At 39.2% G+C, this 22,474-nt stretch overlaps 1 protein-coding gene across 3 annotated transcripts in view; it reads left to right on the forward strand.

Moving 5' to 3' along the window:
* MEGF10 (multiple EGF like domains 10) overlaps window positions 1–22,474 on the forward strand; it is an 87,376-nt gene that overhangs the window by 25,686 nt on the left and 39,216 nt on the right. For all 3 annotated transcript variants that reach the window (XR_009490332.1, XM_059873929.1, XM_059873930.1), the window contains exons 5-9: window positions 1,579–1,671; window positions 13,542–13,788; window positions 14,324–14,444; window positions 16,293–16,429; window positions 18,785–18,997. Coding sequence is in view for 2 of the 3 variants with exons in the window: in XM_059873929.1 (XP_059729912.1) it covers window positions 1,579–1,671; window positions 13,542–13,788; window positions 14,324–14,444; window positions 16,293–16,429; window positions 18,785–18,997 (811 nt within the window). In the remaining variant the exon portion in view is untranslated. The remainder of the gene's footprint in view (window positions 1–1,578; window positions 1,672–13,541; window positions 13,789–14,323; window positions 14,445–16,292; window positions 16,430–18,784; window positions 18,998–22,474) is intronic.

The raw sequence follows: 22,474 nt of genomic DNA on the forward strand, positions 1-22,474 counted from the left end.
GCGTGGCATGAGGGGCAGTGCAAGGAGATAGGTCTGGTTTCTTCAAACTTCTTTATTTTTCTGTTCTGCTCCAGCTGCCTCACAGAGGAGGTGGTGGAGCATTGCCTTATTGTATTTTAGGCTCAGTGCTCAGAAATTTGGGCTGAGCATGTTTGCATTCCCTGGGTTATTCCTACAAGTGCTCACACTGCATGTTTACAGTGACCTACCTGCTGTTGCCTCACGACTTTCTGGCAAGGTTTTTCACACATTTCATTTGTGAAGAGCCTCAGTGCCCAAGGCAGGACTAACTAGGAAGGAATTTTCAAACATACAAGTGATCCACGTCAAGTTACAAGACTAATGGAAAATTGTGATGTATTATTTAAACTCAGTCTTTCCATAACACATAAATAGGCAACAACACTCTGTGTTAATGCCTTGCTTCATCAAATGTTTAGAAATTGTTATTCTCCCTGTTGATTTCTAATGAAGATCATTTATTCCACATCTGAAAAGTAGCTTGTTAGAAGTAGTTGAGAACGAGAACTAAAGGCTGTAAAAATAAGCATTAATGGCTGGGATCCCCTATAAGCAAAAATTTTTATCTTATTGATCTTCGTGTGCTTTTTCTTTTTCTTGGACCCACTAAATGTAAATGATGACCAATGTGCTTCATCATCTTTAATTGAGAAAAAACCCAGAACATTTGCAAGTGTTTTACCTAAATACCTAATCACTCTTGCAACATTTTCAATCATTCAGAACCACAGTGATTCACATGTAGCCTCATTAACTTCTTTGTCTTTTTCCCCTTGATAGCTTTATATTCATTTGTATAGCAGTCAGATTTAGTTTCTCTGGACATGTTGGTACAAAGAAAAATCTTATCCTGTGCACATTTTCTAATTTTTCTTGTTTAGAGCAGAAGGAAATTATTACAATGCATATATTTTGGAAAATTAGGGGTACTTTGTGATTAATATGATGACAGCAAATTGTTGCTGCTTTACTTGAATCACTGTCACAGTTTGTTTTGTTCTTCAATTGAACTGTTCAATCATTTGGTGAAGTTGAAACTAACATATTGGTGTGTTGCAAATCATATTTTATCCATGCTGTTGCAAAAGAGCATTTCTTAGGATGCCTGCTGAAATTCCCCTTTTTTTTTCTTGGCATGAGGGTTTGCTGCAAAGAGTCACAGGACAGTTGAGGTTGGAAGGGACCTGTGGAAGTCATCCCATCCAAGTTTCAGGCAGGGCCAGCCAGAGCCTCTTGCCCAAGACCATGGTCAGATGGGTTTCCAGCCTGGATCATACTTTGGCTCTTTTTTCATTAAATTTGGACAATTTCCTCTGAAGTATTTGAGTAATACTAACACATTTTTAGCTGGATTCTTCAGACTTAGGAGAAATGGAAGACATTGAAGTGAAATTTATTTTTAATAGGTGCCACCAAATACACTGGTATTTATTTTGCTTTTAAGAGGTACTTGAGTCACTAAAGAACTGGGTTAGGGCTATTTTAGAGTATTTTAAAGAATATTTTTCCTAGTGGTAGGAGTTCTGTAATTGTTCTTTTTGTTCCCTTCTCTGACAGCTCACTGTGCTGATAAATGTGTCCATGGCCGTTGTATTGCTCCCAACACCTGTCAGTGTGAGCCTGGCTGGGGAGGACCCAACTGCTCCAGTGGTGAGTTTTCACCTGCTTCTGCCTGTCTTGTACTCTTTCCATGGTATTGTCCTCTCTTTTGGACAGATAATCATCAGTTCTGTGCTTGGGCTTCTGCTCTCTGATCGGGGCTTTTTTCTCAGTTATCAGGTTACTCTGTGTAACCTGATTTTTCTTCATTTACTTGCAAACACTGTTCCCACATAGCAGCACTAATGAGCTTTTTTTTTTTTTTTTCTGTGCTCAGAGACATGCAGATTGCCCAGTATCTGGAGTTAAGACATAATTTTATTTTACTTGTAAGAAAATCTCACCGGTTTTATTTTACTAATGTGTGAAGTTTGATGGTGCCAGGTCACATTTAAAAGCTATGAGGAAAGCCTTCCTAGCAACTCTGTCCTCCTTTTTCACTCTTACACTGACTGAACCATTTTTCCCTTCATTCTTCACTCCCTGAACTCTCAATGTCTTTCCATTGTACTCTGGTCAGATTTCTCCCACTTCCTTCTCCTTTCCCTCTGCATGTACAGGAGATGAGGAGAGTAGAATTGTGCAGAACACAAATAATTATCTTTTCTTCCCTTTGGCTGACATACAGTTTCTCAAAGTAATTTTCCAATTTATTATACTTCTTTATTTTTTCCAGCCTTGTGGCTTTTTAAGGTCTTTAAAAATGTATTTTTGATGTTAATATAAGACCACATATTTTGTTACACTCAAGTTCAAGGTGGGTCTCTGCTAGTGAATGTCCAGTTGAAAGAAATCTATTTTAGCCAACAAAAAAAACCAGCTGTATTTACAAGTTAAAGTTCATAGACCTTGTAAATCTCTAACAAACCAATTGCAAAGATATTACACTGCTAATTTACTTAGTACGTGATTCCTATAAAATTAACAACTCCCATTATCTTTCTTTTAAAAAAGGGAAATGTTCTTAAATTTTCAAACATGTTGCTATCATAATTCATCTGTATCTGATCTGTTGTTCCAGCAGCATATTTGTTGGCATGAGGAAGAATTTAACTATTTTAAAACTAACTACTACATTTGTTGTGTAGTTTTTGTGTATGCTTACATGGGATTCATATATAGCTCCAAAGAAACACCCAAGTTTTGCATAAGGCATAAAACTGAAAGAGCCATTGTTCTTTCTCAACAGAGTGTTGCTGCAAGACTGGTCTTAATCTAATGTACTGAATTGTCAAAATAAATTGTCAAAACATACTATCTTTCTTTCTGAAAACCTTATGCATTAAGCTCTTCTGTAACTAATCAAACATGCAGAAGAAATGTGAATCATTAGACAGCACAGATTGCAAAAATACTGTTATTTACTGAGATTTTCAAGCCTGAAAGTGTGCTTTAGATGAGACAGGAACCTCTAAAATCTGTCTTTGTAAATAATCCTTCCTCTCACAGGATTTCTGTCTGGTATAATTCACTCTGAGTACACATGCAGCTCTTTTCCTCTGCTTCTTCCTCAGCTGGTTCCCTTTTGTGTATCTTTGAACAGTGACCTCTGGAGAGGCTGGTGAGCCTCTAAGGGCTCTAGGGTGCCTTAGGGCTACCTGGAACTGCCAAAATTTGTTTGGGATTACTGGTGTAGGCATTGGAGAAGGGGGGTAGGCTGAGGAGGAGGATATTTCTGTGCATGTGCAACAGGAACATTTGTTCTGGGATTTATCCCCTTCTGCATGGACAAACCTCAGAAAGTTGCTGCTTTCACTCGTTTGTCCTTCTGAGCTTGAGAGCTGATGTTTGCTGCTATCTGTCCATGATTTCCTTATCTGAAGAGCAGCAGCACAGGTCAAACTGAATTGAGGAATAGTGGATAGTGTTGGAAGTAACAGAGAGGGGCTTGGTTTTCTGAGCTTACTTGTTGCATGCCCTACGTAAAAGTTTTGATGCTCTGTCTTCAGTTGTGTTTTCTGCATGATCCTCAACTTGGTTTTAGTTTTAATCACAGAAAGGTACAATGATACAAAATATAGATCTCTGCTTTTTAAAATAATATTTATAATATAGCAAGTTATTAATTCGGTAGGAATATATGCATATTGCCCTACTGTAATAATGTCCATCAAACAATCATTTTCATTACTTAACTGAATGGTGGAACCATATTTGAAAGACAGGCCATTGTCTTTGTAAAGCAAAGGTTCAGGGATTTTATAGCTGCTGATGACCAGATAAAATGCCCTGTCTCAAAAGAAGATATTATCCTCAAAGGGTGAGGTATTAGGCCAACTTCCAGATGCAGCTGTCTGTTCATCTTCATGGATTCACACATATGGGAAGGAACTGTTCCACCTCGGGACCAAACATTTTGTAAAACTGCAAAACTAAACATTTTCTTCCAAATTGCTGTCCTATCTCTATTGGAATTGTTTTTTCTCCTTACAAAGGAATTTTATCTGCAAGTATCTGAGAACAGATTTAGTCCTCTTATGGTATCTGCCAACCCCCAAACTGATTTTTATCTCTTGTTTCTCAGGAGGGAATAAATTTTTTGGGTGACTCCCATTTCCTTTTGTAGCAAATATTACCTCCTTGCCAATTCCTGGATGGTTTAGGTTAGTGGCTGCTCTCAGTTTAGGGAAAGGAGGCCTAAGGTTTGACCAGAGTGCTGAGACTGTCTTTTCAGTGCTCAATTCTAACCCAGACTATAACTCTGCTCCTCACCACATCCTCTGCTTTTCTGGAAAAATTACATCCCAGCTGAGTGGGAAACAGGATTGGATCTATTCTTTAGCAAGGAAAATGTGAGTTGTGGCTTAGCAGTTTTGTTAATTAAATTATGTTTCCTTGGGGAACATTTCCTGCACAAGGTGTAATTTTTCTTCAGGTGTTTTCTTTTTATTTAAAGGAATAGAGTGTATTAGGCAGTGTTTGCTTGCAGTGAAAGTCAGTGTGAGGTGGATCAAGAAAGTGATGATAATGTGGATATATCTGAGAGGAAACACCACTTGGATCAAGAGATCACTCCTTTGCAGAACATTGCTTTCTGGTGAGAGAGATGACAGTCATGCAAAACAATTTATTCTAATGAAGATTTATTGACTGAACACAATAGTCAGGACAAGGGAGTGGACAGAAGATGTGTTGAGTGAGAGAAGCAAGTGAATCAGCTATAATCCATAAGCTGTCAGTTCCCTTTTGAAGAAATACTTTGGAATTCCAGGAATATAAATTGGACAGTTCTGGGCTGTGCAATATTAATAAAAGTGCACTGAGTGCTAAATATAGGTTAAACAAACAGATTTTATTGAAGAACAAACAAATTGACACAACTTTCCCCTCCCGAACTAAATTACTGTTTTATCAAATTTTTAACTGGCATGTGTCAAACTAGGTTGTTTTTAAAAGTGCTTTTGAGTACAGGTTGAGAATAGAGTAGTCTTCTCTAGAACTTGTGCTAATAGTTCAGTTATTACTAATGTCTGTGTAGATGATCAAACTCTATTGTACTTTTGTAATTTATGTTTTCTGCTCACACTACTTCACCTCTATTTATAAATGATATTTATTTATATTATTTATATATGCTATTATTTATATTTTTATTATTATATATATTGCAATGGATAATACATGAACCTGATTGTCAGTTTTGGGTGAATGTGAAGTTCAGATTAATTTCCTTTATATCTATTTATAAATGTTATTTAATTGTATTATTTACATATATATGATATTATTTATATTTATATTATTATCTATAATATAAGGGATAATACATGGACCTGATTGTCAGTTTTGAGTGGGTGTGCAGTTCAGTGGGTGTCCTGTCCACAACCAGAACATTCACTTTGTTTTTCTTCTCATGCCTAGCAGTCCACAGATAATTCCTTCAAAATCAATAGGACACTTTCTGGATAAGCTGGAGCAGAGGCAAAAATCAATATTACACTGACTAGTCTGAAATGGTTATAGCCTTGTGATCTCCCACAGCTGGCATGAGGGGTAAAGCAAAATAGGGAGTGACATGTCTTTAGTTTATGACCAAACAATGTTGGTGAATATGGGAGTGGGATTCTTCCATTTTTATTGTACTGAAGTAATCTTGATATTTGTTTGAATCACTGGGTTTTAATTTGTAATTTGATCTGTTGGTGATTAGCAGAGCTTTATTGGCACTATAGTCTGAAGTCATGGGAGTAGAAAAAGAGGCATGAAGACATAATTTGTCTCCAGGGTTTTGTAAAGCATGAGAAGAAAATTGGATTTCTCCTTAATACATTAAGCTGCAAGTCCAAGGCTTGCACCTCAGAGAAACCTTTACTTTTAAACGGGTGTTATTAAGGTAACTTTTAAACTACAGTAGCTCTGCTACTATCAGATTTCCTTCACAGCTGTGGGTGTTTTGTAAAGTTCGCAAATTCTGTGAAAATCTTGCTGTTTTCTTCATGGGACTTGGCAGTTGCAGGCCATGGCAGAAACTGGATCCCTTGGCACTGCTGTGTGTGAGACACTCACGTGAGCCACGGGCAGTGCCAGTTTCCCAGTGCAGCCCTGGATTTCCTTTAACCCTGCAGAGGTGGAAGTGTGACTTTCCCAGTGAGACAGCCCCCATGGAACCTGCCTGGAACCACCTTGCACACTTTGATGGCACAGAGTCCTCCTAAACTCAGCTTTTTCTGGGCCAGGGCATTGCTTTCCCTTTTTTTTTTTTTTTTTTTTTGACTAATGCAGCTTGCAAGATATGCTTAGGGGGTTAGCTCATCCCTGAGTTTTCCTGGCCATCCAGCAGGCTGCAGAAATAAGTTCTGGTTTTAACCACATCCTTGCGTTAAGAAGGCTTGGTTCCCAGAACTGGAGAGCTGGTAAACACACAGGCAAAACTGCAGAGTGTGCTGGCAGACAGCTATTTTACTTTTATGGAAAATGTAGAGAAATAGCTTGTTCAAGTAATGCAGAACTGCCCCCAGCCCAGCTCTTAAACAAAAGAGCCAGCAGGTCATAAACAATCTTAAATTTAACCTGTTCGTATTTAATGTGTCTTCCCTATGTTCACTGTCCATAATTCTTCTGTAATTATTGCTGCTGTAACTTCCCTGACTGACTTCTCCTCAGTTTTTCCAGCTGAACCCTTCATTTTCCCCTTTAAGGACACTGAATATCTTTGAGTTGAGAAACTAACCCACCAGCAAGTCAGACGAGGTGCAAATAGGAAAAACAGATATTAATTGAAGTTGCCATCACCTTCGTTTTTAACAGTCACTGCAGTGTCACTGTTGTTGGTGGCATCAAAATTTCCAGGTCTACATAGCACCTCTGCTTGTCTTGAGGTTCACTACAACTATGCATTTGAAATAATAAAATTCTTGTGTTTAGTATATCTTTGGTGCTATGAATCATTTTGGTTTGGAAGTCCTAGGGAAATTAATAGATTTTATGGCCATGTGTCAGAATGTTGCTTAATTACAGTATTACTCTTCAAGCAAAAGTAGAAACAAAAAAATTGCTTTATACGAAACAGAGTTATTACATTTACTTATATTGAGATTTACTTAAAGGAAGGCATTCCAGTAAATGGTGATAGTTTTATTGCTTTATAAATTTTTTCTGGACCAGAGAAGCTTTTCATTTCTGCTTTTCACCGTTTTGGAAACCCAGTAATTTGTACTGTTTGCCTAAGCTGATTTTTTGACTAAGGTCTGTGTTGGTTTTTTTTTCCCCTACTAACAGTGCCTAAGTGTTTTTAGTGCTGATTTCATTTCAATCTGCCTTATATATTGGCGGGCTTATATATTTTCAGTGGCTCACTTAGTAGGTTTTCAAGCATGTGAGGGATACCATTTGTAGCCAATTAAAAAAAAGAAAAATTAAGATGACCTTCAAGTCATTGCAAAAAAAAAAAAAAAAAAAAAAATGGAATAAAAGGTAACTTGTGGTTCTACTAGGATATCTGTGAAAAATCAGGTCATGGGAAGGATGTAGTACAAGCAGATTCTTAAAATTTTTCCTATAATAACAATTATTTTTAACAGGTTTTATCTCAGTAACATGATAAAATGAACACCAGCAACCATCTGTGTGTGTTTTCCTTATCAATTATCCATCCTTGTGTTCTGCTGTCCAAAGCACTTTAAAGAGTCTTGGAAATTTATGGCATGTGAAAGGCATATAGTTCCAGTCTTTCACAAGATCTGAAAAACACATTTTCATTGTTCTTCCAGTTCACGGATCAAAAGGCTTTTATAAAGTAAACAAGAAAAAACCCTGAATTAAGTTTAAGCTTAGCGTTTTGAATAAAAATCCTTTCTTATACACAGAAGAAAAAGTAACAATGAAAAATGCCCCACAGGCTAAAAGGCCTACAGTATAACAAATGCAATCAGAGAGAAACAAAGGACTGAAAGAAAATTCCAGATCCAATAGAAATGGCATTCTGAGGGAAAAAAAAATTCCATGCATTTTTGTGTCTGGGATTTAGGTAAAGTAGGTCTTTTACTAAAAGACATTGGTATTTTATAATTATTATGAGTGATTCTCTGAAGGAAAAAAGAGGTTTTTTTATTAATATGCATGTGCTGTTTTCATAGCACTTTGAGATGACTAGAACAGAGCAAAATAAAAAAAAAAAAACTACATGGAGAATAATCCATGGTTTTATGAAATAACACATTGAGGGTTTCTACAGGATGTTTTTATTCTAGTTTTCAGAGTAGCTGGCGTTGTTTCCTGGCTTTTTTGACTCATCTCTGAAGTTTGTGTTTGCCATGTTCCACATTTGCTGTCCAGGCTGACAGACAGGCTGATGTCATCAGGGGCTTAATGCATCTTGTCAAATTTAAAACACACTTTGAGTATTTATAGCTTTTAAAATCAGCAGGAATTTACTTTTACTTGGATTAAATTCCAGTTGGGGAAATTATTATCTGTTTCCTACCCTGCAGAATTCTCCTAAGGGAAGCAAGTGCAATCCATTTAGATCTGCAGATGGAAATAGCAGAGAGTAGTTTCAAGAACACTCTCTAAACTTTCCTGTAGGTGTGATGTGAGTATAGATCAGTGATAACATCCATATTTTTGTCATTTTTTTTGCTTAGAAAATCGACGGATTTCCCTTCTGTTGACTCTTGGAAGTCACACCTTGGGGCATGTCCAGGGATTAGCAATCTTGTTTGTAGTAACAGCAGTCAGTGGAGTACTCCTTTGGATAAATCAAAGTTTTCTCAATATTGTCCTTTTTTTACTCACACTGTCTGTGGTTGGCGGAAGGGAAGGGAAGAACAGGGAAAAACAGGGAAGGATGTTGAAGCTGTGGGCAGCTTCTCTTTGTTTTACGTGCTGAAGCAAGGGAGATCACCTTTCACTTACTAAAGGCTGTAATTGCTTGAAACTTTCTTAAGAAACTGTGTTGGGAGTTTTGAGGGCAGAGAGATAGCAATATGTATATGTGCCAGTGTTAGGTTATTTTAAATTTATACTTCACTATATTGCATTGCAAGGGAGGGAGTATTTACTCCCTGCTGTCTGTGGTAGGGAGTTTTGTTTTCAGTTTTTTTAAAAGACCATAAAAATACATAAGCCTAATGAAGTGATAAGAATCTCCTCTGTTTTCAAACAGTGGTATGTATTTCCAGGAACACACTGCAATGTGTCTTGCAGAAAGATGGGTAAGATAGACTAAAATCTCATTTAGTTGTCTTGGTACTACATATGAGACACCTGCAAGAAACTGATAGCAAGGACTGTAAATCTTAGTTTTGCTGTATTTCTTCTCCCTCCCCAATGGCACAAAAAGAAGTGATCTTTAAAAATAGCATTGCAATAAACATTGTCTGGCTTGAGTATGAAGTTATAAGGGAAATTTGTGGCATGGTAAAAGGTAGTTGCAAGTTAGAGTTTCTAAGGAGGTCTTTCTTCTGAACTGCTCTTTGGCTTGGTCTGGTAGCCTTATTTGTTTATTGTAGGTCAGCCTTTAGAGAAGTGCAGAGTTTTAGGTGATCAAGGTGGGTTTGCCAGGAGTGAGCTGGGAAATGTTTGCAATTTTTTTGTTGCCCTTTAATGAAATCAGCATTTTAAAAAAAGGAGGAAAAAATCTTAAAAGCATGTGACCATATTTAGTTAAAAGTGTTTTTTGTTTATGGAGAACAATAAAATAGTTGCCAAATTCTACCCATGTGTTCCAGATTGTTAGAAAAAATCATTAAAAAAGATAAATTAAAATATCAGAGCTCCCACCACCCCAGTTTGTAAATTACAAAATCTGTTTGCACAAAACCACATTTAGCCCGGCACAATAACCATGTGCATTACAGTTATTTTACAAGGAAATCATATGCTATAGAGGAGAACTTTACATCTTCAAAGATGCTGCAAAAGGCCCCAAATTGGTAGCAGTTTCCATCACAGTTTTCAATTTCTTCTCAAAGGTGGTTCTTTTACCATTGTCTCCTTAAGCTTCTCCCTGTTTCTCGAGACACTTGGCCCTAAGTGTCAGCAGGAATTTTTATTATGGGAGACCTGCACAGTCTTAGAGATTCTTACCATAGTGCTCATGTTAAATAGAATTTATGCAATGCTGTTATTCCAATTCCTGCTTTTGCTCAACAAAGCAGAGAGCAAAGTTCTCCTTCCTGTGTCAGTGGCATTGTGTGATGAGCACAGTGCATACTGTGGTGACAAAAAAGATATTCCCAGATGAGTAATAAAAGGAAAAGATTATAGGAAGATGTGACATTAATACCACAGTGTTAAAAGTGGTGTTTATCTGTATTTTGGTTTTTTTCCCTACAGCAAAAGGTGAAGGCAGAAAGGACCCTGTGAATCTGATACAACAGCTGACAGGGAGATTTACTAATTCATTTGTTTAAAAATGTAGGAAAACCTGAGGGTGAATATAATGTGTGAAAGGCAAAGAGGGCCTTTTGTAAAGAAGGTGTTCTGTGTAAGACAGAGCAACAATAAGCCAATTCTCTAGGATCAACACAGAAAATTAATTCTGGTTTCCTGTCTGGGTTTGGCATCTCTGAGTGGTTCAGACTTTGATTGGGGCTGAGATGCACCATCCTTGAACTGAAACCATTCTGAACATTCTCTTGTCTCTGTGCATTGCTCCCCCTTCCCCTTGTGCTGAGATAGATGGTATCACAGCTCTGGATCTGTGCAGAAAATCAGTGTATGAGGATTTTGCAGGTGCCTGCTTGTGGCGTGTGCCCTGTGCATGTGTGCCTGTGACCTGGGTGCAGACAGCACAGCAGCTCATTAAACTCCTGCTGACACTCTCTAACGTGGCAGTAGTCATTAACTAACTCCAAGAATATCCCATTCCACCAAATTAGCAGATATGTGTGACTTCCAGCCTAGTTTTCTCAGTGTTTGAATCCTAGAACTAGTTGGATGTAATAATTGTATAAAAGTAATCCAAACTCACCACAGGAAGTATTTCTACCCTTTGCCTTCTTTTCTAGTAGTAAACTGAGCATCAGTTTCTGACAAATCACTCTGATTTCCTATGGAGATTTTTATTGATGATCAGTCAGGGGAAATAGATGTAAAATACATGATTTCTCCATCTTGTTCAGTATTATTATTTGTTCCCCTTAATCCTGGACATTTCTCCACAGTTCTGCCCATAATTAAAAGGTGGATGGAAGGCTGGTGACAGACCTTGTGTGAAGGGCTGTGGCAAAACTACACCATGCTGGGGCCACCACTGGAATGTAATGAAAGATTGCAAAGTCAGTATTTGTTATTCACCTGATCATTGCTGAGAGAATGGTCCTGAGGCTGGGTGTCATCCAGCCATAGGATGTGCTTTTATTTTAATGATTTCCTGCAAACATAATGAGAAGGTCATGCCAGGAAACTAATTAATGGTTATGCACTGGGCAGTACATCCTGCCCAAGTGAGGCTGGGTGCTGGATGAAGGGGCAGATGCTTGGTAGGAGCAGTTTCTGGGCCCTTTGGCTCTCACACTCATTGCACTGGGTCTTCAGGAAGCTGCAGGAATATTGCTGGCTGCACCAAATACCCCATTCCCAGCAGCTGGTAAAAGAACACAACCTCTCACTTACCAACCAAGAATAAATCTCTTGCCAGTCCCATCTTTGTAGGAAGGGCATGTTCTGGCTGCCTCCATCCTTGCCTGAGCTTTGTGCTGGAAGAGTTGTGATGTGGCAATCAGTCTCAATTCTCCTGTTTATCAGACACATCTGGACAGGGCTTTTTGGGTTTTGGTTGGTTTTTAAAAATAGTAGTAGTAGTTGTTGTTGTTGTTATTATTGTTATTATTATTTTTAGTTTGGTTTATTAATTAATGTTTCCATGGGGAATGGCAGCTTTGACATTTTGTCTGAAACGAAGACTTTCATCTGAATGTAGACTAAAGTGTTAAAATATATATATCTAAAAATTTAGGGGTTTCTGCTCTGTCGTGGTAGAACACATGACTGTCTCAGGCATCTTGACAGCCATACATGTATTTTTTATACCCAAAATAGCTAGTTTCCTGCCTGGTTGAGCAGGAGGATTACACATCTACTCTGTGCAGACATGTTGAAAATGTTTAAAGTTATCATGGCAAAAGGCAGTTTGAGAGATGCACTAGGCAGCAGTGTATTACAGAACTGTTGTAGGCCTGTTGTTTGTCTACAGCAAAACCCACACATCTCTAAAGACAGAGGCCAATAATAAGATAGGCAGTTGTTCTTACAACCCAGCAGCATTGCTGGGTGTTTATAATACGTAACACTACTTTCTGTTGCTCTCTGTATTATTGTGTGTAAGTCCTCACAGTATCTCCATTTATGGCTGCATGTTCTAGTGACCTATACTGTGGAAAAGAAAACAAAAAAAACAACCTTAAGGAGTAGATTCTTGAAAAGACCCTAATTCCTTTTTATTAGTGTAGCCTGGGTGAATGGCTCTTACAGCTGAATAATTCCTACCCTGAGGAGCATTCTTGAATTACTTTGCATTAGTCTAGGAAAGTGTGGCTGTTCTCTGCCTGGCTTTTTTGCCCCGGGAGAAGACTGGGAGAACAATGGTTGTCAGTCTCCAAGAGGAGAGCCTGGGCTTACAGTCACTGCAGTTGAAGCTTTCCCATTGTGCTGCTGTTATCAACAGAACATAAAAATAAAATCAGATCATTTGACCATATGATTAACACATTCCTGTTGAACTCCAGGTGACCCTAATCTTCTGGCTCTTTACAGAACCTCCTGTGTTTCTTAGGATAAAATTTCTTCCTTAACATTGAGTTCTTCTTTTGATGCTGAAATACCCTCTGAATGGTGTGCTTATAGTGCTTTAATGGGATGCATTGGGGCAGACAAGAAGGATTTGAATGATCGTAAAGACACATTGGATAATCAAATTTGTAACATCCAGATGAAGTTTAACCACGTAGTTGTTAATTTCCTATTGCTTGTGAAGTGCTTCTTGTGTTTTCTTTTGCCCTGTCAGTATATTTGAAGATTGCAAAGGAAATATTTGCAATTACATGAACAAGTAGGAATTCTTTGATGTGCCCAAAATCACAAGTCTACACTGAGCAAGCTTTGCAACTTCCTTGTGGGATTAAGAGAGTTGTGGGTGGATTTAGACTACATTTCTTACGTTAGCAAGACTTCCCTCTATAAATGGAAGCTCATGGCTTGATGGTGGAGAGTTATAATGAAGAGTTTTGAGAATTAAGAGATTTGATTTCATGTTTAGTTTTCAGCCTCGTGTTTATAATGTTTGCTTTTCTCAAGAAGAATCAATTACATAAATTGCATAAACGAAGTCTGATCTGCCTGCCACAGTCCTTAAGGACCAAGAAGAAATAACTATTTCCCTGCCATAACTTCTTTCTTGTTGCTGCACTGCCAACTGACAGCACCTCCAGTACTGTAACCACAAAAACTCCTCTAAAACTTTTCTTCTTCTGCCCGTCCAGCGTGTGACAGCGACCACTGGGGACCGCACTGCAGCAGCCGCTGCCAGTGCAAGAACGGGGCCCTGTGCAACCCCATCACCGGGGCCTGCCACTGCTCTGCAGGCTTCAAGGGCTGGCGCTGCGAGGAGCGCTGCGACCCCGGCTCCTACGGCAACGACTGCCACCAGAAGTGCCAGTGCCAGAACAGAGCCACCTGCGACCACGTCACCGGGGAGTGCAGGTGTCCCCCCGGGTACACCGGCGCCTTGTAAGCAGTGCCTGTGTTGTTTTTTTGGGGTGGCGGGGTGTTGGAGAGTTTAGGTTCCATTTAGATTCCAGGGCCTCCATCCTGAGATAACAGGTTTGAGAAAAGCTGTGTTGGAGGGTGCATTCAGATGTGCGGCCAAGAGAAAAAAAAGCCTTGACCTAGATGGGTAAAAATGCACAAAAAAGGAGCAGCAGAGGGTTCTTCATGGCCGTTACAGTCTGGCCGCAGGTTTGGGAAATGGCATTGAAACATGGAGTTGTTTGGCCTTGGTCATTCCAGAGCTGTGTGAGCAGCAGGGAATGAGTGCCAAACTGCATGTAAAGACATGCCTTGGGAAGGAGTAATTCCTAGGATGCCAGGGTCTGTTTCCTAAGATCCATTGTGTGGGTGCCACACAAGACTTGGGGCGCATCTCTCTGCATCACACTGCTCTGTGCTCCATGCTTTTGCCTGGAAGAGCTGATGATGATAGCACTGGAAACAAAGCTGGGGCCTGTGGTAACGGGTGTCTGTGCTGTCCCCACCCTGTGCACAGCTGTGAGGACCTGTGTCCCCCTGGGAAGCATGGCCCACAGTGCGAGGAGAGGTGCCCGTGCCAGAACGGAGGCGTCTGTCACCACATCACCGGGGAGTGCTCCTGCCCGCCGGGATGGATGGTAAAAAATGCTCTCTGAAACCCCCACAACCCCCCCAAAACTTCATATTTGTACATCTCGACAGGGGGAAAAAAAAACAGGGTAGCAAATGAGGATAGCAAATGTGGTCTGCTTGTAGCCAGGAGTAATGAGAAACATATTTTAGCATAGGGTACTGAAATAAAATGCTTGCGAAACCATCTGTTACTGAAAATGCTCCAGTTCTGCACTGCCTTTTTAACTGTATCAGATTCTGGGAATTAAAAGACATGAGTTGTGCTGTGACAAGGCAATATCCTTTAGATCTTGCCTGGGAGTCATTCTGCATGGAGGTTGATATTACAGGGAGATAACACCATTGTGTTTATTAATAGTGGGGTTTGTGCCTGTTTTTGTATGTCTAGTATGCATGGAAAAAAGCCCAAAACCTTTGCCTAGTGTGTTCACTGTTGGGGAGGAGATGGGACATCAGATCTTTGACATTATCTTTAGGCTTCCTTCCCTTTCATCAGAGGGTAGGGAATTAAGACCTGACCTTGCAAATTACCTTCCCTTGCTATTAGACTGCCTTCTCTAAGTTGGAAAATAATGCAATTGGAAGGTGATCAAGGCCCAAATAAATTCTTTAAGTGCATTTGCTGATAATATTTATCATGAGCATTTAATAATATTTTCCATTTAAATGTTTCTTTTGTGTGAAAATTAACATTTACTGATCATTTAATTACCTACTGTATTATACTGAGAATAAGCTGTGGCAGAGGCCAGTTTTTCACCAACTAGAGAGCATGCTATAAAATACAATCTCTGGTTGTGAGATTCTAAAATACACCTGACTACCCAGCTTGGAATACGGCCATTTTTACTTTCTATTGCATTTCATGCTAGAAGAGCAGAATCATTGGTCGTGGAATACAGATGTTTGCATAAATTCTTGACTCCCTTTATCTGCCTAAACAGAGCTACTAAAAATGAGAAATAGTGCATGAAGCCGTGAGGAAAACTTTATACTACTAGTATGTGTGTTAATTAATACATGACTATTTAGACCTTTGACTAATTTTCCATTCCAAGTAATTATTTAAGTATAACTTTTAATTTTAGAATTTTGAGTTTCATTAAACACTCTTTTGTATTTTGTCAGTGTAACCTTATATTTTGCTTTTTTTTTTTGTAAAGGAAGGTTTAAGGTAGCCAGGTGCAAATTCTGCAGTGTCTTCCATCAGATGAAATACCTGGATGTCTTTTGTCTGATGAAATGCCTGTAAATACCTTTTTCTTGAAATGGCTTCTTAAAAGTCTTAGGTTCTGATGTTTCCCTCACCACCCAGCTGCAATTAATTCCAAGGATGTAAAAGGTAGTGCAGAAATTCAAAACCCATTGAAAGGAGCAATCATGCTACTTAAGCTTTTAGGATGTGCTGTTTTAAGTGAAATTGCAAACAGCTTTTTCATTCATCAAAAAAAAAAACCCAACTTACCATAAGGTAGAATAATTGGGGCATTAGAGCAGCTGCTGCTTCTTACACCTCTGTTCACTGGAGGGCATTCCTGGGTATATTGATATATAGTACTCCTGGTAAATAAATTGGGAAGAGATTGACATCAGTTAGTCTTTTATGTGTAAGTGTTTTCACAGGTGCTTAGAGAGGGTGTTTTTCATGAGTGTTTTATTTCCAACATGCAAATCCTAGAAGATTATTCCTCCAGTGCTGGAACATGCCCAGTGTTTAAAGCTGGAGAAGGGTCTGGCATTTCCAGGATCAGCACTGGGAGACTAACACAGCACGTCCTTGATCTTCCCTCATTTCTTCCTTGTCCATTCAAGCTGCAGTCCCAACTCTTAACATTTCTCTCCTGCACTCCCAGGGCATGGTCTGTGGTCAGCCTTGTCCTGAGGGTCGTTATGGGATGAACTGCTCCCAGGAGTGCCAGTGCCACAATGGAGGCACCTGCGACTCGGCGACAGGCCACTGCCACTGCAGCCCAGGCTACACAGGGGAACGGTAAGGAAAACCCATTCCTGCCAGGCTGCTGAGCCTGGAGGGCTCTGCTACAGCAGGGCAACTTCAGAAGCTGGTAGGAGGAGCAGTGGAAGCATCTGAGTTATGATTGAAAGTGGTGATTTTGGTGATGAAATGTTTGCTGCGTCATTCAGCTGATGCCAGGTTGCAAGTCCATGTGAAAGAACACATGTCCTGTGAAGGAACTGCTGGGTTTCACTGTTTCCCTGCTGTGCTCTGGCACTTCTTGTGAGTCTTCCTCCCTTGGAGTGTCGTGCAGAATGGTGCAGCCTGGGCTGTGGTGGAGGGGTGAGGAGGGAGGCTCATGGGTTTGTGCAGATGTCTGGCACTCACAGCAGTGAGGGAGGCTCATTCAATCCCTCTTCAAAGGCTGCAGGCTGGAGAGTTGTCTCCTAAAAATGCTCTGCTCAAATGAAATGAAACATTTCATTTTCTGATGGCTGTTAAATCAGCTTTGGCAGATTGGAAAGATAGTAGAGTGAGACATCACTTGTGAAGGCAGTGGAAAGCAATGAAAGAACATTTTCCTGCCTGTATTTTAAGCAGCTCACAAGTAATTTTCAGGAGTCAGCAGCAGCCTGATCACTGGGGTCAGTCCAGGGGATCCCTGCCAGCAGCTGTGGGTTTTGTAACCATGTGCACTCCCCACACCAGCGTTCACAGGACGTGGGAAGTGCTCTGCCAGACATAATGTGGAAAAAGACCTCAAGAAGAAGAGAAATAATTAGCCCAGAGCCATTTGCATGCCAAAGTTATATTTGTGTCTGTGAAGAAACATTGCAGAAGGTGGTATATGCATTTAGGCTGACATAGGCAGGGGCTCCAGGGAAAATCAGAGTAACCACACAAGTGTCTACACACTGCTCTGCACTGGTATTTTTAAAAGTAATTAAAGTTTTTGCATTGTAATAATTTAAATCTTTCCTCTGAAATGCCTTTAAGACGTTCAGCTGAAATGCCTTACAGTTTGCAGGATTGTGATCACTTTTGCAGATTGGAGCCCCCTTCTTTTCTTGCAAATGAGGCTGTATTTTCAATTCTTTCATTTTTCAAGGTGGTTCCAAAGGCAGGAAGGAGTCAGTGGCAAGGTTGTAGACCTGGTCCTTATTTCATGTCAGAGAACTGTGTGGGCACTGTCTGAGGTAGCCCATACACACCTCTTCCAAAGAGATGGTTTTTGCAAGTTAAATTAAAAAAAAAAAAGTCTGGCTTAAATTTTGTCTACTTTGGCTGAGGTTCTTGGCTGCCATTTGAAGAAAAATTCTTTCACAGCTTTATTTGTATAACTTCATCAGGACACAGTGATACAAGGTAATTAGCTCTATTATTATGCTATTAGCTCTACTGTTATGCTACGCCTCAGGAGGAAAGAAGATTTTATTGATAAAAAGTTAGGACAGAGTTACAAATACCTTGAAACTTCTGGGTATCAGGATTAGAGATCAGAGAAAAGTACTGCATGTCTACCCATTTTACTTCAGTCAAAGGGTTTTGCTATTTTCTGTTACATTTTGCAGTTCCTTGTATCATGTGTCGTTGAAATTTTCATGCAATGAACCACTAGTCATACCTGAAAACAAACCAAAACAAAAAAGCCAAATGTATAAGGAAAACAGAAGAAGGAGGAAAAAAAAAGAGGAAGAAATAAAAAGAAATAAAACCATTAATAATGTGTTATATTATCAAGTAGTATTTTTCTACAACCTGTAACTTGACTGGCTTTCAGAATTTAACAGCTCCTATTTTAGAAAACAGGAAAGACAAAGCTGAAAACATCAAACTCATAAGACACAGGTGAAATTGCTATCCAGAAATTTTATGAGTTGCAAATTTGAGAATCAGGATACTGAAATTTTATTTTCTAGTAGTCAGATAAAAGATACAGACTAATCTTTAGGTTAAACAATGTGTTCCATCTATGAAAAACTAAGGAAATTAATCAGTTGGCTAAACAGATTAATTTATGTCTGTTTTCTATCTTCTCAAAACTCTGTGAATAAGAGAGGAAAAGTTTGGTGAAGTCTCTTTCTTAAGACATATTTTCCTTAAGCAGCAACAAAAATCATTGCTACTTCCCCATGTGGGTTAAACTCAAATCTTTACTGATCCTCATTTTCATCTGTCAGAAAAATGAGATGAAAAAAGGGGGTTGATCTCCTGAAGGTTTCTCCAAGTTAAACAGATTTTTGCTCTTACTTAAGTGGCATTTTTAACCGGTAGAAGACATTCCTCATAAACCAAATTTCCTTTGAACCTCCAGAAGCTGTCATTTATGGGAAATATAACAGTTTTTTTGTTTGTTTATTGGTTGTTTGTTTGGTTTTTTTTACCTCACAGGTGCCAGGATGAGTGCCCAGTGGGGAGCTACGGGCTGCTTTGTGCAGAGACCTGCAAGTGTGTGAATGGTGGGAAGTGCTACCACATCAGTGGTGCCTGCCTCTGTGAGCCAGGCTACACTGGGCAGCACTGTGAGACCAGGCTCTGCCCCGAGGGGATTTATGGCCTCAAGTGTGATAAAAAGTGCCCCTGCCACATGCCCAACACCTGGAGGTAGGCTTTGCACCCTCTACCCTGCTTTGTTTTTTCCTAAGCAGAACATAGAAATCCAAATATAACCTGAAAAGGGGTATTTCCTGATTTTTCTAATACTTTCATGCAAACTGAAGCAGCTAAAGACTTGTAAGTATTTGGTATTCTCTGACTACAGTGAGAAAGAAAATACCATCCCAAAAGATGCTTTGAATTTTTACTTGCAAGCATGTTTGATCGTCATATTCACTGCTGTGTTTGGTCTCTGACCCATTAAATAAATATTAAGACAAAGCATGACCTTGATCTGTTTGCCACCTGAATAAATCATTCTGTTGTTCACTGTGACTGAATAAAGTCAGTGCACAAGGGCTGCCTCTTACATACTCTGGTTTACTGTAGATGAGAAATAACTGAATTGAAATCAATAGATGTTTAAAGTCTTCTGATTAGGGCATGAGAAGCTTGGACATTTCTCTCCGTCTCTTTCTATAAGAATTTCTGTTCGTGACTGATTTTAGTACAAAATTTCAAAAGCCTTACCTACTGTAAATCTGGGAAAAGTACATTTTTTGTCATTTAAGAGCTTTTTTGAGTGAGCAGGTAAAATCCAAACTGTGGAAATCAAATGAAAATAATTTTCCCATTAGCTTAGCTTTTACACATCTCTCCTCATTCAGGAAATGATGAGCCCTGTATTTTGAGGTTTTGTGCATTTTGACAGCATTTGAGCATATTGTTAGGAAAATATAAAAACTAGTTACTTGCAGACAGAGTTTCAGCTGTAAGGGAGGGATGTCAGATGTCAGTTGAGGTGAGCCAGCATATTTATAGAACAATTGTGGACAGCTTTCTCTTGTTACAAAACAGTTCTTCTGATTAGATACTGTGGTCATTGTGCATTCACTTACACTTAATTGCATTACTAATAACAGTACCTTGGAGAAGGGTCGTGAGCACAATTTAAATTTTTGCTATTGAAAGTAGCTGTGAGTGTAATTTGCAGGAGCTACTGAGTGTCACATAGAATGCTGCTCTATATTAATAGAAGAGACACTTTTTCTCATAGACAAAATAAAAGCCTTTAGTCAGAATTTAGCAGTGATGTTAAATCCATGCATGGAAATAGCTACTCTGTTAATTCTTTGTGAAAAATTATTTTGTGCTTTGTTGCAGTTGTCCAGGACACCTTTTGTTGACAAACTGTGTGACAACAAACTGAATAATTTTCCCCTTCCAGTCATATACTTTTACAGTTGCGTACTTGTGCTTTTGCTCATCCCATTTGCCTGAAATACCTTGAAAAAAATAGAGTTTTGATATAAAATCAAGTAGTTTATTATTTGGGCAGTGTGTTCAGGAATAAATGGCATTATAATTCAGGGCCCTCCAGCTCTCAGATTAGGCTAGCGCACCACACACTATTGTGTTTTGAATTATAGTTAGCTATTTCCCTACAGAAAATCTGTCTGCAGTCTGTTGCAGCAGCCTGGTTTGACAGGAATGCATTGCACTGTATACCATTTCTAATATTACAGGGATTACTTCTGATTCATGTCCCACACAGCTGTTCCTTCATTTATACCACTGGAAGAGACAGCTCGTGGTCAAATCAGATCACAAATGTTCACAAGTAAACAACAGCATTTGGCTGGTCTTTTTTTTTTTGGACATTTCCCCCCTGAATGACAAATCCAAAGGCACTTAACAGCCCTGAAGGTGCTGGAGCATATTTGCCAGAGCATCGTGATGTGTGAGAAAAACAAATATTTTCATTGCTTCACAAGTATATTTTACATTTGTGTTAAGTTGGTTCTTCTTGGATCAGGATGTGCCCAAGACCATAAATAGCAGGAATCAGGGTAATGATGTAGAAGACAAAACTCCCTGTGGGCACTTGAGGCTTTTGAGTATCTTTTGAAAATCTTTTTAGAAGCCAGTTGTGCCTGGTTGTCCTCGCTTCTTGATGTCAGTCAGCCATAAGGCAACTCTTTAATCATGTCAGGGGATACCCTCAACCCTCTCTTGCCTGCCACAAGCACTGCACTAATTCATTTAGCAGAAAAGTAATCTCAGGGCATGCAAAAAAAAAAAAGTGTTGGGGGGAATTCGTTCTGCAAATAAACTTTGTGTGTCTGTAGGTCTGGGGTTCTGTTTTGGGGGCCCTTGATGCTATAACAGCTTTTTTCACCTGGGTGTGATCACTGGTTTAGATATCCTCAAAGAGGAGCTATTGGTAGGCTTAGAGTTCTAGGTTATTGGTATTAATCAATACAGAAATTAACAGAAAGAGTAGTTTAAAAAGAAAGTGCTTAGCTCTAAAAAATACTGCTCTAAAGAAAGTGTACATAAGTTTCAGAATACAGCTATGTTTTCTTCTCATACTTCTCCACATACATAGTTGAAAAATGCACATTCTTTATTTTTTATTACTGTTTTATTGATTTGCAAAAATTGCATCAAAACAGCTCTGACAATAATTCCTTATTTGCATTTTGGGTAGGCCGAGCTGTAGGGATTTTGCTGCTGCTGTTGGTTGATGGCAGCTCCTGGAGATGAAAGGCAAGCCCTTCCTTGCTCTTGGTTGTACCAGCAGCCTTTATTAAATGCTCTGTAGAGCATAAAAATAGCTATACTTGAGAGATTTTAATCTGTTTGAGGGGCCCAGAGGACAGCAACAGGTAAAGACTTTCTTGTACCAACACCCTTGGTGCAGTTCAGCCTCCAATTAAGATTTATTCATGACATGAGCACTATGGGGTTTTTTTTTTCTTGTCTCATGCCCTTTCTGAGACACCTATGTAGTTTTATTGGTGGAATTAATTTTTGGTTCATGTAGTTTGGCTCTGTTTTTAAAGTAAAGATTAGGGCTTTTTAAATTTCCATTTTTCTAATGGGTCTGTATGTACAGATGCAAGAACTTTCAAAGGAAATTTTGTATTTATTCATATATATGTTTATATTTATTTTTTAGGGTGCTACACAATTTGGTTGGGTACTTTAAAAGCAAAAAAGTAAATGGAGCATATAAAGATAATTATGTTCACTTAAATCCTTCAAATATATAATATGAACTACCCACAGTAATTTATTTTTGTCTCTGTTCAGAGTTGTGTTGCATTTCCAGCAAGTGTGAGCAGACAACCAGGAATAAAAGAGGATATACTGCCAGTATCTCCCAGCATCTCTTTATATCCCTACCTTAATATTTAAACATTATTGCCAATTAAGATAACTGCATGGAAACCCATCAAAAACCTCCAGAAGTGCTTTGGCTTCCTACATCTAATTACAAATCACGGAATACTGATTTCAGCGCCCATCAATACGTGGGCAAGGGCGCCTCAGTGACACTCACTGGGGGCACAGAATTATCAATGCCTCTGCCTCATATCCAGTGCTTCCTCATGCGTGTGGGCTCCCCCTCTCCTGGAAGGGGAAAAAAGATAAAAAGCCCCACAACAAACCACACTTCCATTCGGGAATTTACAGAATTTC

This window comes from Haemorhous mexicanus, chromosome Z (genome assembly GCF_027477595.1).
Source record: "Haemorhous mexicanus isolate bHaeMex1 chromosome Z, bHaeMex1.pri, whole genome shotgun sequence".
In the NCBI taxonomy this organism is placed as follows: Eukaryota; Metazoa; Chordata; class Aves; order Passeriformes; family Fringillidae; genus Haemorhous; species Haemorhous mexicanus.